We start from the raw sequence: 15,793 nt of genomic DNA on the forward strand, positions 1-15,793 counted from the left end.
TGGCTTGCTGAAAAACAGATCTCCCAAGTCACAGTTCTCTTGCAGACTGCATTAGATTTTCCTCCAGGATTTCCCTATATTTTGCTACAGTCATTTTACCCTTCCAGGTTCTGCTGCAGTGAAGCATCCCCACCATGCTTTACGGTAGGAGTGGTGTGTTTTTAATGACGTGCAGTATTTGCCTCATGCCAAATGTAACATTTAGTCTGGTCAAAAAGCTCAATTTTAGTTTCATCAGACCATACAACCTTCTTCTAGTTGACTTCAGAGTCTCCTACATGCCTTCTGGCAAACTCTAGCTGTGATTTCATGTGAGTTTTTTTTTCAATAGTGGCTTTCTCTTTGTCACTCTCCCGTAAAGCTACGACTGGTGAAGCATCTGGGCAACAATTGTATGTGGAGTCTCTCCCATCTCAGCCACTGACGCTTGTAACCCCTCCAGAGTTGTCACAGGTCTCTTGGTGGCCTCCCTCACTAGTCACCTTCTTGCACAGTCACTCAGTTCTCGAGGATGGCCTACTCTAGGCAGACTTACAGCTGTGCGATATTCTTTCAATTTCTTGATGATTGACGTAACTGTACTCCAAGGGATATTCAGTGACTTGGAAATTTTCTTGTATCCATCTCCTAACTTGTGCTTTCCAATAACCTTTTTGCAGAGTTGCTTGGAGTGTTCATTTGTCTTCATGGTGTGGTTTTTGCCAGGATTCTGACTCACCAGCAGTTGGACTTCCCCAATACAGGAGTATTTTTACTACAGTCAATTGAAACACCTTGACTGCACACAGGTTTACAGGTTTCCCCTGCTATCCGAAGGTAGTGCATTCTTATGAAACGGTTTGTAAGCCAGAATGTCGTAAAGTGAATAAGCAGTTACCATTTATTAATATGGGAAAAAATTTTGAGCATTCCCAGACCCAAAAAAAACCTACAAAATCATGCCAAATAACACATAAAACCTAACATAACAGTAACATATAGTAAAAGCAGTAATGATATGATAAATACACAGCCTATATAAGGTAGAAATACTTCTGGCAAAAACATTCTCTCCAGTAACCTTTAAGCTATGAAGCTGCCAAATCATACCAAATAACAGATAAAAATACATAGCCTATATAAAGTAGAAATAGTGTATGTACTGTGTAGTTTGACTTACCTGAATTGGGAAGACGCCAATAAATTGCAGTTTCGTCACAGTTAAACACACTTGCTTATACGAATAAGCACCTGATGCAATCGGCAATCACCTCTGATCTGGGCCGATATTTATGTGCTGGGCTGCACCTAATTAATTAGCTTGTTTATTTTGGCTTTTTTCTTTAAGATGTGCCAAATGTAACTACCGCTGCACCACTGCATTCTTCATGGCAATGTATCGGTCCACGGCCCGGAGGGTGGGGACCACTGCTTAAACTATGAAGCTGCCCTCGCCTCAGAAACCGATCAAGCCACCCATGACTACCTTTAAATTCCACTTTTGCAACACTTTCATCACCGTCGTCCAGTGCTTTCTGTTTCAGCTTATTAAAAAGACGACTGATTTCTCCTTAAGTATAAGAAACTTAACGGAACACCACGCTTTGTACACCCATCAATCCACTCAAGCAATAGACTTTCCATTTTATCCGTTATTGGATGCCAACTAAGAGAGACTGCTATGAGCAGAACCAACAGTAACATCGGCAGCTTTCAAAATTCTTTCTCTCTGCGTATAAATAGTGCGAATGGTGGACGCAGGCAAGTTCAACGCGCGGACAGTGTCCTTACTTCATTCACCACGATCAAAATGCTTAATTATGTCTAGTCTTACGCTATGTGTAACACCCTTAGGAGCTCTTTTAGGCTTTTCCGATACCTTAGAGCTCATCTTGCTAATGGATGCACAAAATAAATCGAGATAAAGCACGTGTTTGAGCAATGCCAGCTAGAATGTAGTTCCGGGGGAGGAGCTTGGCTGTTCGGGTATGCGCTGCCTTTTTTCGTTACAGTGAAAACACCTTCTGTTAGCGAAAGCAGGTAACTAATGTAGGTCTTTCGTAACAGTGAAGTGTCGTAAAATGAACGTTTGGAAAATGAGGGTCACCTGTATATATAGCTAGGACACCTTAACTAATTATGTGACTTCTAAAACCAATTGGCTGCAACAGCGACGATTTGGTGTGTCATATTAAAGGGATGAATACTTGTACAATCAATATTTTGTGTTTTATATTTGTATTTAATTTAGATCGCTTTGTAAGATCTATTTTCACTTTGACATGAAAAAAAAGTGTCAAAAAAAATTAAATCCCTGTGATTCAGTGTTGTAAAACAATAAAACATGAAAACTTCCAAGGGGGTTAAATACTTTTTATGGGCACTGTATATTCTATTTATACTTTCCTACAGTTAATGGATGAAGGGGTCCTATCTTAAAATTTTAATGCTGAGATACGACAGCATTACATGTTCATATCCTGAAAAGCTGAATAATATATAGGGAATTCAACAGGACATGTGAAGGAAATGGGATTCACTGTTCTGTAACTATGTAGTCTCTTGACCTTCCCTCTACAGTATCTTAATGCCTGATTTTTCCTGATTATCATATCTGCATGAACAGAGTTACTTAGCCTGAGACCAGCTCCTTTATTGCTGATTACTCTGGTCATGAGGGGTACTGCTTGTCACGTACAACATGTCAACTATTGTTTTGTCCATAATAACAACTGGATCATCTCATTGGTGGGGCTATAGGGTACAGTGTGGACATCTGTTGCATTTGTATTTCTTCAGGTCCAATTTTACCTAGGCTTCTTGCCTGTAACAGCCTGTTGCTCCTTGACTGACTGCAGAAGCTTGTTGAGTGGTTATCAAATCTATCCATACTATGCTTAGGCCTTAACAGTCACAGACTTGCAGATATTGATTGCAATGTTTCAGTGGTAAACCCAACAGTCTTCCTCAGGCACAAGTTAGTCAAATGACAAGTCACCCTAGAGATACCTCCTTATATATCTTGTTGAGTGAGCAGGGCATAGGCGGGGCTTAATGCTTAATCCTGATTGGTTGGATTTGAATTGCATATTCCTGATTGATTAGTTTGAATTGGCTTTGTTCTGATTGGTCATATTTTTCCCTTTTTTATGCCAAACTCTCTTTAGGAATGTGTGATCCCAGAGTTATCTCTACACTCTTAGAACCTAAATTTAGGTCCCCCACATGCTCCATTTCTAGTGATTCCCTAATCTTTTGTAGGTATTCTCTTCCCTGCTAAGGATATCGGCCTCAACAAACCTTGGTGTACATGAGCATGATAGGCTGTTTACAGTGATCCGACTTTGTTCAGCTCTCAAGTTTTTTAAGGCCCTCTAATGTTCTGCTATACTGGTCTTTAATGGCCTTCCAGTCTCACCAATATATACTTTTTCTGGCATGATGATAGAGGGATGGAGTACACAACTCCCTGGCACAGTTCTTTAGGTCGTCTAAGTGCCACTTTGCTTAGACTTTTTTCTAATTGTGTCCTCACTTTTTACTATTAACTGACACTATATTTTTGGCAATCTCGTCTTCGCTTTTCAGTTAAGCTGCCAGTCTATGGCACAACAACCATTCTATCTGGAGGTTGTCTTTGCTGTGGTGTTGTATTTCACTCTATTCTTTTTTCAATTAAGCGCATAATGTAACCATTTTTCTTGAATGCTTCTCTGATCTTTTTGCACTCTTCTTCCTTCCCAGTTCTAGTTGTTGTGCACAAGGTATTTGCTCTTCATGCCATGCCTCGAACAATGCCAAGCATTCTCTTCTTTGGATGCTCCTTCCCACACAGTTGTAGCTGAGACGTATTTCACCTCCCTGAACTTTTTCCTCATCCAAGTTATTATTTTGATGAAATGGAGACTTTCTATTTTAGTTTTCTGTGTTAGTTTAGTTTTCTCATGAGGGACTCCTGTATCCATATTATTTCATGTCTTTGGGCTCAAACCACATCTAATTCCTGGGAAACACTGAGCATTTAAGATTCTAAAACACTAATTTTGGAGTTTTCCTGTAATCCATTACTCAGTATTTCACTTTGGCAAGTCCATTGAGAGATTGGTTTCTGGCAAGTTTTGTCCATTTTTGTGCATGATCTGCCAGCACGTTTTTTCATTACTTATGAAATGTAGTCTTTTAGACCTTGAAAGCATTCCCTCTTTCTGTAACTGCAGGCACAACCCCAAAAGATTTGGATGCCAAGGCATAAAGAATCATTTTCTTTCCTATTTGATACATTCATGAATTCCATTGAGTTTCTGTTGCCAGAAATTGTCGACTTGGGCAATTGCCTCTAAGTTATTCAAGGCAGTTTCTTTGCAAATCCTGCATTTGAGGCATGGTGTTTACAAAGAAACTTGAGTGTCCCAGAAACATATTTGCAATGCTCACGGGTGGTGGGTGGATATTTTTATAGCCCACCCAGTTATCTGTTTGTGGATGGAGGTTGGGGAGAGGCTGCCCCAGTTAATAAGTTGTGTGAAGATTCAACACACTTGCCCTATTTCAGGGATTTCCTGTGGTCATCATTTGACCATAACATTCCCATGTTGACAGTCCTGGTCTCCAAGTTCTGCAGTTTGTCTTTTGCATTCACTATCATCTCCCACTTCATTTTTGCTTTTGGAGAACCTTAACTGTGACCTTTGTAATATTCCTTTCTTTCATTGCAGTTTCTGGCTTGGCTCTCTCCCTTTCGCATTTGCTTGACATTCCTGCTAGGTTTAGGTGAATGCCTTTACCTCACGTTTATACAGAAACAATATTTTTACACCTTTTCTTCAATGATTAATTCACTGTCTATTGATAAAACTCCTGTAGTCACACAGCATATTGCCATTGCTCTTGCCTCAAGATTTTGGCAAGGATTATGCCTGCAGATATCCTGAACCCATCCCTTTTCTACCTTTGGTTTTCTGGCCAAGTTGATCTACCTAATTTAAGGCATGCCTCTGATTGCCAGTTATGCAAAACACTAACTCAACTGCCAGAACTTGTAGCTTTGCCAATCATTCTGTCTCTCATAGAAGTCTTAATTTGCGTTTAACAACAAGGCAGATGACTAGAACAGGGGTCCCCAACCTTTTTTGCACCACGGACCGGTTTAATATTGACAATATTCTTGCGGACCGGCTGACTGGGGTAGAGGGGAGTGTTAATCACGACCGGAATATAGGTGATAAGTCAACTATAAGTCACTTATAAGTGGCTAATACACTCAATTTCGTTTCTAAAAGGGTTTATCTAACGAATTTATTATTAAACACACAGCGCATATTTTCCTCGCATTAATATAGTGATAAGTCAATTATAACTCACTTATATACATCAATAGCATCGTAACATTTTAAGTAACATTTGGCTATTCAACACACTGCGCATATTTTCCCCGTATGAACATATAAAATCATTGCAACACACCAATATGGCTGAATCAGTGGGAGCCCCTGGCTTGTTTACCTGCAACAAGACAGTCCCATCGAGTGGTGATGGGAGACAGTGATACTCGAAGGGGGTTCCTTATGTAATGACCTCGCATGCGTTCAAGTTCCAACAGTGGGCGTGACAGGGAATGAGGAAAGGTGCAGCTGACTCATATCGTTAAATCATATCGTTTCCTCGCGGCCCGGTAGCACATGCTTTGTGGCCTGGAAGCTGGGGACCAATGGACTAGAATATTTTAGAAACTAAATAACTTTATAGAGATTATGTTAAACTTTTTACAAATGCTGTCAACTACCATGACAAATTATTAATTATTCCTGAACTTAAATAATAGTTGCTGTGTGAGAGTCACAGTGGGTCAAATGTACATTCTGCAGTCAACTGAGTAAACTAACAATGATTCCAAAGCAGTATCCTCTTTTTTAAAAAAAATACATATATCCTCTTTTTTTTTATTCTCTCCCCTCCCCCCCATTAATTGTCCACTTTTGTCATCACATAATTAACTTCATGATTAGTTCTTATTTGACATGGAGGTTGGTGTCTTGTGTATTACTTTATATACTATCAATGTTATTTTTTTATGTTGATTTAACTTGTAACAGATGCCTAGATTATTAGTTTCTATAAAATATTATATTTTCAATCAATTTATAGGTACAATATTCCCTTGTGTATCATAATCTGTTATTCGGGAGTCACTGACACAGAAATACATCTTTTACTTCCCCTTTTAGCCATTTGTGTTCAGGAAGAAAATTCTACAATCTATCTTAATCTTGTCATAGCTGGCATAGAATTGTTTTTTTTCCTTCAATTGTCAATTATTAATAATTATATACTAATTGCATGACATATTTGAATATCCTTTGAATTTTTTTAAACAGAGGAGTGAAGGGTTAACTAAGTCATGTAAGCAAGTTTGCAGCTGTTCATTACCTCATCATGCAGCTGGCAAGGAATTGCTATTACCATTACTTGTTCGATGAAACCTAGGGTGACTGAATGTCTTGAGAACTTTAAGGTGAAGGTTCAGTCTAGCAGCCTCCAGAGAATCATCATTCTCACTGCAGTTACAGGGGTAACCCTTGTAGACTTAACATGTTAAAGCAAAGATGAAGGCAAACACAGATGTGCCACTGTTGAAATAAACATGCAGATACTGGAGAATAACTAATAGGAAGTGTTTTTCTCTAGAGACTTGCAAGACAGATGTCTAGGGATATTTATGCGGGTTAAAGAGTAAAATACAGTTTCCTGTTTCCCAGGCATTTGAAATCTTTGAGGAAGCTTTCTGGTTAGATGTTTATTGAAGATTAAAATACTAATTTGTTCGATAAAGGAATAGTAGATGGGCCTTTTAATGGGTTAAAAAAAAGATTCTAGTTAGAAATTGATTGTTGCTTTTGCTTCTGTATTTTCTGTCATTATATGAGTCACACAAAAGTGCCTTTTGTGTATTTATTGCAGTGCAAGAAGGCGTTTCGAAGCTTAACAAATGCTGGGAGGAAAATGAGGATAAAAGCTCTGTTTCTTCACTACAGCAAGAAATAATTTCCTCTCCAGCAGATGCTTGTGAGTTCCTATCATCATGTGGTATGTTGTGTACAAGTGAGTGTAGGCTGTTTTAGCTAAAATGGTAGAGTTGCCTTTTTAAAAAAAAAATTGAATTAAGTTATTAAGTTTATTCATAATAATTTTATCAATATCCAACAGTACTTTCATAATACTATTCTTTTGTTACAAATGTACATAAGAGATTATGAATATTCTTATTTCTCTTGCATTTGACACTCATGTACGATTAGGATTATTCATTTTCATACAAAAAGCAGGAAATCATTTGGGAAGCCTGCTCAGCTTGCATAGGTGGAATGGATTCTGAAGACTTGAAAAATGGACAACTTTGAACCATAATCTCTCTGCTGCATTTTGCTAACCAACTCATGATCAAATGTTTATATCATACAATACAGAAGGTACAGAACATATATAAAAAATTTACTGTGAGTTGCAACGATCCCGAATTTGTGCCAGCAATGTTTAGTATTTAAATAGATAGATAGATACTTTATTGATCCCAAAGGAAATTACAGTCACAGTAGCATTACAAGTGCACAGATTTATAAATATAGAAATACTAGGAGGTAAAAAAGAATTAAAAAAAAATAAGTTACCTTAAGCAGTTTAACAGAGTGGGTCATCACTTCCCTGGCTGTAGGTTGAGTCAATATAGAGCCTAATAGCCGAGGGTAAGAATGACCTCATGTAGCACTCTTTAGAGCAGCGCAGTTGTCTTAGTCTGTTACTGAAAGTGCTCCTCTGTTCAGCCAAGGTGGCGTGCAGAGGGTGAGAAACATTGTCCAGAACTGCCAAGATTTTTCATAGGGCCCTTTGTTCTATCATAGTGTGTCCAGTTTGATTCCTATAACAGGACCAGCCTTTCTAATCAGATTGAACCTGTTGGCATTATCCTTATTGATGTCATTGCCCCAGCACACCACTGCATAGAAGATTGTACTGGCAACAACAGACTGGCAGAACATTTGAAGAAGAGGCCTGCATACTCCAAAGGACCTCAGTCTCCTCAGGAAGTAGAGGTGACTCTGACCCTTCTTGTAGACAGCCTCTGTGTTGATGCTGCACTTAATTCTGTCATTCAGGTGCCCTCCCAGGTACTTGTAGGTCCTCACCATCAATAGTAACAGGGACCAGTGCAGACCATTATCCAGGATACAATGGAAGTGCCAACCTGCACTGGATGGAGCTTTTCTTCAGCAATGAGAACTGTATGGTATTGAAGGCACTTGAGAAATCAAGAACCATGATCCTCACTGTGCTGCTATGCTTATTGAAATAGGAGTAGGCTCTGTTCAGCAGGTAGATGACAGCTTCATTGACTTCAATGTGCTCCTGGTAGGCAAAGTGCAGATGATGGAGGGCTGATCTGACCTCAGGTTGGAGGTGAGCCCAGACTAGCCCCTCTAGGGTCTTAATGATGTGTGAGGTCAGGGCCACTGCTCGGTAGTTATTCAAGACTTTCAGTCAGCACTTCTTGGTACTGGGACCACACATCATATGTGGACCCAGTACCCAAGAAGGGCCAGTTGAAAGTCTTGAATTACTATCGTCCGGTGGCTCTGACCTCCCACATCATGCAGTTTGTTTGGAACGGACATAGAGGAAGACCTAAGCCTATCTGAGTTCTGGAAGCTTGGTACTTTGGTTGTTTTTGTGGTTACTTCTATGGTTGCAGTATTACACTGATAGTTTAAATGTATTTTTTGTAGAATCCTTTTAGTATTTATGACATTTTAATTATTTAACTTTTGAGAGACAATCATTTCTTATCAACTATGCAGAATTTGCTTTTGTGGAGAAGGATAAGACTGGTCCTGGGGTTAAGTCTCTAAATTGGAGAAAGGCCAATTTTGATGGCATCAGAAGGGATCTGGTAGGTATGAATTGTGATAGGTTGTTTTCTGACAAGTGATTAGTATGAGGCCTTCAAAAGTGGAATATTGAGAGTACAGAAAATGTATGTTCCTGTTAGAATAAAAGACAAAGCTAACAGGTTTAGGGAACCTTGGTTATTGAGGCTGTAGCAAAGAAAAAGGGGGCATATATCAGCTCAAGGCGGTTAGGATCAGATTAGGCACTTCCAAGGGAACACTTGACTGAGAAATCAGGAGGGCTAAAAGAGTACATGAGGTTGCTCTGGCAGACAAGGTACAAGAGAATCCCAAGGGCTTCTATAGTTATATTAAGAGCAAAAGAATAGGAAGGGACAAAATTGGTCTCGAAGATCAGTTAGTTATCTACGCATGAATCTGAAGGAAATGGGGGAGACACTTAAATGAATTTTTTTTTTGCATCTGTATTTACTCAAGAGACAGACACAGTCTATAGAACTGAGACAAAAGAGTAGAGAGGTCATGGACCATATCCGGATTATGGACGAGGAGGTGCTAGCTGTCTTGTGGTGAATTAGGGTGGATAAATCCCCAGGGCCTTGTGAGGCCAGAAGATAAGCCAGAGAATTTTAGTAAATGGTTATTTCTCTTACTGGAGCCTGTGACAAGTGGTCTGCTACAGCATTGGTGCTAGGCCCATTGCTGATTCATCATATTAATAATCTGGATGATAATGTGGTAAACTGAATAAGCAAATTTGCAGATGAAACAAAGATTTGGGTTGTAGTGGACAGTGAGGAGGTTATCAAAGTTTATAAAGTGATCTGGACCTGCTGGAAAAATAAGCTATAAACTAGGAGATGGAATTCAATGCAGACACATGTGAAGTGTTGCACTTTGAGACAGTAGGGCACTGAGGCGTTCAGTAGAATGAAAGAATCTAGGAATATAGATCCATAAATCCTTGAAAGTGGCATCACTGATCAATAAGGCTATAAAAGGAGCTTTTGGCACATTGGGCTTCATAAATCAGAGTACTGTGTGTAGTTCTGGTCACCTGCCCTCAGGAAAACTATGGGTAAGCTTGAAAGAAAGCAGGGAAAATGTATAAGGAAGTTGCTGAGACTTGAGGACATGAGTTATAGGGAAAGGCTGAACAGGTTAGAACTTTATTCACTGGAGTGCAGGAGAATGAGGGAAGTCTTATTGACGTGTACTAACTTGAGGGACACAGTGTGAATGTATGCAAGCTATTTCCCCTCAGATTGGAAGTCATAGGTGTAGGGTAAAAGGTGACTCAGAGGATGATACGATCATGGAACAAGCTGCCAATTTAAGTGGTAGATGCAGGTTCAATTATAACATTTAAGAGAAGTTTGGATAAGTACATGGATGGGAGATAGGTGGAGATAGGTATGGAGGGATATGGATCAGGTGCAGGCAGATGTGATTGGGCAGAAGCCTAGGCCAATAAGTTTATAGTAAATTTGTTATTTAAGCACGCTACAAAGAAAAGGAAATATAATAGAATTTGATGAAAACTGTACCAAGCAAAGAAAGCCTGTCAGACGCCTATGTGCAAAAGAAGCAAAACTGAAAATAAAAATATTGAGAAAATGAGTTGTAAAGTGTCCTTGAAAGTGTGTCTGTAGGTTATAGAATCAGTTCAGAGCAGTGATGAATGAAGTTATTCACACTGGTTGGAGCCTGTTGGTTGTAGGATAACTGTCCCTGGATCTGTTGGTATTGGGACCCACGGCTTCTGTTCCTCCTGTCGAGTGGTAGTATTGAGAAGAGGGCATGGCCTGGATTGTGGGGGTCTTTGATGGATGCTGCTTTCTTATGGTAGCACTCCATGTAAATGTATTCAATGGTGGGGAGGGCTTTGCCTGTGATGGACTGGGCTTATCCACATTTTGCAAACTCTTCCTGGGCATCCGTGTTTCCATACCAGGCTGTGATGCAGCCAGTTAGAATACTCTCCTCTGTGCATCTATAGAAGTTTGTCAAAGTTTTTGATGACTTGTTGAATCAATGCAAACTTCCAAGAAAGTACAGATGTTGTTGTGCCTTCTTTGTGATGAGACTTATGTGCTGGTCCCAGAACAAATCATCTGATATAATACCAAGGAACTTAACTCGTGGACTAGCAGTACTTTAACATTCTGAAGACAATATTCAACCAATACATTTCATTCGTAATTTGTAAATGGATCTGGGTTTCAAGTTATTACCTTATTAATCAATTGATTTGGGGATAAGTGAAGGATATCTAATAAATATTTTTTACAATGCAAACTTTCAGAAGATTTTGGGGGTCACAATGCGACAAATCTATAGGTGGCGTATGAATATAAAGTTAATGATAGCAAAGGCAGAGTACTGTAGATCTGGAAATGAAATCAGAATTCTGGAAATATTCAGTATATTAGCAGTATTTGTGAGAGAGTGAGTCAATATTTCAGGTCAGTAGCCTTGCATGAAAACAATAAAAAGATGAAAATACACCAAATTGACAGAAGCAGGAAATGATCAGAGTTAAGGTCTGTGATAGGGTGCGTGACAGGAGAGATTAAATAATAAAAACAAGATAAAAGTAGAAGGTAGCAGGAGAAGTGAAGAACCTGAAATTCTTAAAATTGAATTAAGAGGGCAGCATTTTGCATAATCAAAAGATTAGGCACTTTCATTCTACATTATATTTTAAGATGAAGATCAAATAAGCTGATATAGCTTTTGGATGTTTCAGTTTATCAGAAGTGATATAAAATAGTGTTAGTGAAAGAACCTATGGCAGGAAGATCTTTGTGCGCCCCTGCAGCACAGACCTTGGTAATTATGTGCCATCCATTCCCCCCCCCCCCCCCAAGGGCCTTCAGTGTTTCAAATGCAGATGCAGTCAGTCATTATTATGTACTGACACTTAGTAGGAATTGATTTCTGAAGTTTAGCCATCTTCTTTGTCAACTATAAGGCATGATACAACCTTGCCTCTTTGATTATCCCAGGCCAGTAGCAATTTATGTCTTGGTCAGTTCTTTCAGACGGGAAACTAGTGCAGTCAGCAGCATGGCTTGCACATTCATCTCCTATTCTAAGAAGTATGTTAATACTGCCAATTTCGTTGTACTACTTAAAGGATTTTTAAAAAAATATGCTACTGTAACATCATTTTCCAACCTGTAACTTCTACCAACAACCAAAACAATAGTTGCAGGTGCCTGGGATCCACCACCAAGGTCCATCTTGACTTGGAAATATACAGCTGGTCCCTTGTTGTTGCTGGACCAAATTCTGGAATTCCTTGTCCTAAAAATGTTGAGGAAATCATCACCAGCACAATTATTACCCTCTCAAGAGGGGGTTAGGAATGGACAATAAATGCTAGGCTTGTGCAGACTTGTAAATCCACAACACAAAATAAGAGCTATGTTCAGCAGGTTATATTAAGAAGTAACTGACCAATATGTTAGTCCTGCTTTCCTTTACAAATGTTAACTAATCTGAGTATTTCCATAATTTGCTATCTTTATTTCATCTTCTGTTTTACAGTTAGAAAGCTTTCTTCTAAGAGAAATCTTCAAAGCAAGCAGAATTCTATTTCTTAACTTTGCTATTGTTTTACATGTCTGTGTAGCAATGGGTGTCAAGTGACAAAATCCAAAATACATTGTCACAGACTTTAGGTTCATGATATCCTGTTAACTCCATGCACAATTACATTTAATAGTGGCCTTCTGCAACTCAGTGGTTTGTGATTCTTCAATGGTTCTTTGCTTCAGGAGTATTTTTCTTATGATTTGACATCTACTGTGAGCAGAAAAAGTATTTTTGAAATCAGAGGCATGCTAAATGAGTTTATCTTGGATGTTGGTAACTGATCATGCTTCTTTGCTCCTATTAAAGTTCAAATGGACATGCTGTTGGTTTGTATATAAAGACACAGACATCCATGGAAGAAGTAAAAGCTGATGAAAGCTGTGTGGATATCTTGTCAATACAGCAAGCTGACAAACAGAGCAGGCTTGAAAACAGTCAAGCTGTAGCCACTTTTTTAACCATTGTTTTCAAGGCATATAATTGAGTTTTCTTTTCTTTGGTGGCAACAAATAAGGTATCCACAAGATGTGTTCCTTGGTTTGAATATGATCCTCAACATCAAATTGAGAAAATAAATCCATTTGTGTGACTCCTAATGAGATTCTTATGATACACAGCTGAAATGGAATCGATTGAAGAAGTGGAAAAAACCAGAGGAGAGGAAGAAAGCAAAGAAAAGGGAGATCGAGGTGTAGAAAAAAACACATGGCACGATCATAGACAAAAGGGTGAAGAGAGACAATGTTTGGAAAACGAGGAATCAAGTGAAAAAGAACAGAAGGAACAGGAACAACTAGAACAAGAAAAGGTGATAACATTGTCCAGAATGCAATTTTGTATTTTGCATCAACCTTCTGCCCATTTCTAATATTGTTCTCGTACATTATTACTGTTATTCGAAAGCATTTCAGAAGAAAAGTAATGGACAGACCTGTAACTTATACAGCTTATAAAGAATCGAGAAGCAAGTATGAACAGTCTAAAGTTAACCTAAAGGACAGTGCAGCTTGTGCTTGATATTGCCTGTGAGCAAAGACTTGAGAAGTTTTAAAATTCTTTTCTGGAAGCACAATGATAGCCTTATATTAAAGCTAATGGATGATGATACTTATGCAAAAAGCAGCCATAAGTATAAGTAGATGTTTGCAGAAAGTGAAAGATGGAAACAAAGGAAGTGGCTTGGAATGGAAGAATTTGTATAGTGTCTTTCATGGGTTATTGCTGTGGTCTGCATAAATACTTCCAAGGTTCAAATGATCAAAACCAGTCCTTTTTTTCCATTAAAACTTGTGTTTCATAATAGCATTTTTGAGATCCCAGTAATGTAGAATGTAATATTTTCAACTTTATATTAACTGGAAGGGTGAAAAACTAATGATGGACCATGATAGACAAAGCCCAGAAGAGCATATTCCAGAAATTGTAGAATTGCCTGTAACAAGTGTGGATCCGCTGGAGAAATATATGAAACTAATTCAACAGCAGAAGGAAGAAGAACAACAACAGCAGAAGGAAGAACAGCAGGAAAAGGTAAATCTGTTGGATTAATAAATCAATGTCCAGCTTATGGGTGGGGTAGAGGTGAGAAATTTCTTTCTCTTGAGAGCTGGTCAGCAGTGGAATCTGTCAAATTCAACTTTCATTCCATCTCAGAAACTATTGTACTATCGGTACCGGGCTGGTTCAATAATAGATTTATATTCTATTCTGAATTTTTTGGGTGGAAGTACATAATTAGATTAGAGTTACCTGTGATTTAATTAGTTAATTTTCTGAAAATGCCTAAAATCAGAATCATGTTTATTATTTCTGACATACTGTATGTCATGAAATATTTGTGGCAGCAGTACAGTGCAGTGCAAGACATAAAAATTACTGTTGTTGCTGTTGAGTGCTGTCGAGTTGTTGTCGGCTCATGGTGAACCTATAGTTGTCCATAAGGTTTTCGTGCAAGGCATGGAAGTAGATTGTCAAGCCTTTCTTCCGTGCAGATACTGCTGCTGCCCAGGTTGGGCTATAGGTTACTGTGGGAGTAGTGAGAAGAAGGCATGTACCAAATGGTGAATGGTGACTGCTGCTGCCTGGAGGCACCACCATATGAAGATGTCCTCGACAGTGGGAGGTTGTGCCCATGATGGAGCTGGCTGTCTATAATACCATATCAGACAATGATAAGTTTAGAATCTTTTTGATTAGCAGTGAGGGGATGATGGTGTTGAATGCCAAGCTGTAATCAATAAGCAGCAGTATGACGTGCGTATTGCTGTTGTCCAGGTGTTTCCAAATATATTGCATCTGATACTTCACAGTTGCTTCTGATGTCACACAACATGCCCTACTACTAAGTTGGAGCTAAGGTAAAGCAGAAGATATTCAAAGTTGAGATTTTCCTGGAGTTTCCTTTATAGATTTGAAATTTGCAATTGTTTTAGTGCTGCAGTCCACACTGGAAAAGAAAGTTGGAGGAAAAGAAATTAATGAAAGATCATTTTGGTAAAAATCCGTAAAGCTATATTCATTACTCTTTTTTTTAGTCAACCGGTGTTTCTGTGAGCTTTTGCACATGTTGGAGAGGAGCATTTTTTTTTTTTCCATAGTATATTTGCTGATTGACCTGGCTCGTGGCGTAGTGGCATCAGTGTCAGACTTCGGGATGAAAGGTCCTGAGTTCGAATTCAGCCGGCTCCCCTGCACGCTTTTCATCTGTGCTGGCTTACGAGCTGGTGATCTCTATGGAAACTCACCCGGCAGAAGGCAATGGCAAACCACTGCTGTAACTTGCCTCGTATGCGGTTCCCCACTACGTTAGAGAGGTATGGAGAGAAATCGTCCGCTAACTAGAGAAACTCAGGATGCGACGTACCTTTCCTTTCCTATTTGCCGATTACACCACTATTAGTAGAATCTGCGATGGCAATGAGGAGGCTTACAGAAGAAAGACTGGCTGGTTGAGTGGTGTCACAACAAACAACCTCACACCTGACAACAGCAAGACCCAGACTGTGAACTGCAGGAAGGCGGTCGGGAGAACACACGCAAGTCCTCATTGAGCAGTTAGCGGTATAAAGGGTGAGCAGATTTATGTTTCTGGGTGTCGACTTGGTGAGGATCTTTCCTGGGCCCAACACATTGATGCAGTCAGGAGGGAGGCATGGCAACATCGTTAAGAGTTTGAGATTTGGTATGTCACCCAAGACACTTGCAAATTTCAGTAGATGTACAGGGGAGAGCATTCTGATTGGTTGCATCTCAGCCTGGTATAGAGCCTGCAATCCACAGGATTGCAATTGGCTGGGTATAGAATCGGCTAACTT

General features: G+C 39.3%; 1 protein-coding gene across 9 annotated transcripts in view; it reads left to right on the forward strand.

Annotated features, from left to right (window-relative positions):
• Positions 1 to 15,793, forward strand: part of ofd1 (OFD1 centriole and centriolar satellite protein) — a 107,347-nt gene that overhangs the window by 79,184 nt on the left and 12,370 nt on the right. For 7 of the 9 annotated variants that reach the window (XR_011886349.1, XM_072260676.1, XM_072260670.1 and 4 more), the window contains 3 exons: positions 6,937 to 7,077; positions 13,097 to 13,287; positions 13,842 to 14,009. Coding sequence is in view for 8 of the 9 variants with exons in the window: in XM_072260676.1 (XP_072116777.1) it covers positions 6,937 to 7,077; positions 13,097 to 13,287; positions 13,842 to 14,009 (500 nt within the window). In the remaining variant the exon portion in view is untranslated. The remainder of the gene's footprint in view (positions 1 to 6,936; positions 7,078 to 13,096; positions 13,288 to 13,841; positions 14,010 to 15,793) is intronic. The other 2 variants (XM_072260677.1, XM_072260678.1) reach the window with 2 other exon arrangements.

Source organism: Mobula birostris, chromosome 6 (genome assembly GCF_030028105.1).
Source record: "Mobula birostris isolate sMobBir1 chromosome 6, sMobBir1.hap1, whole genome shotgun sequence".
Taxonomy (NCBI): Eukaryota; Metazoa; Chordata; class Chondrichthyes; order Myliobatiformes; family Myliobatidae; genus Mobula; species Mobula birostris.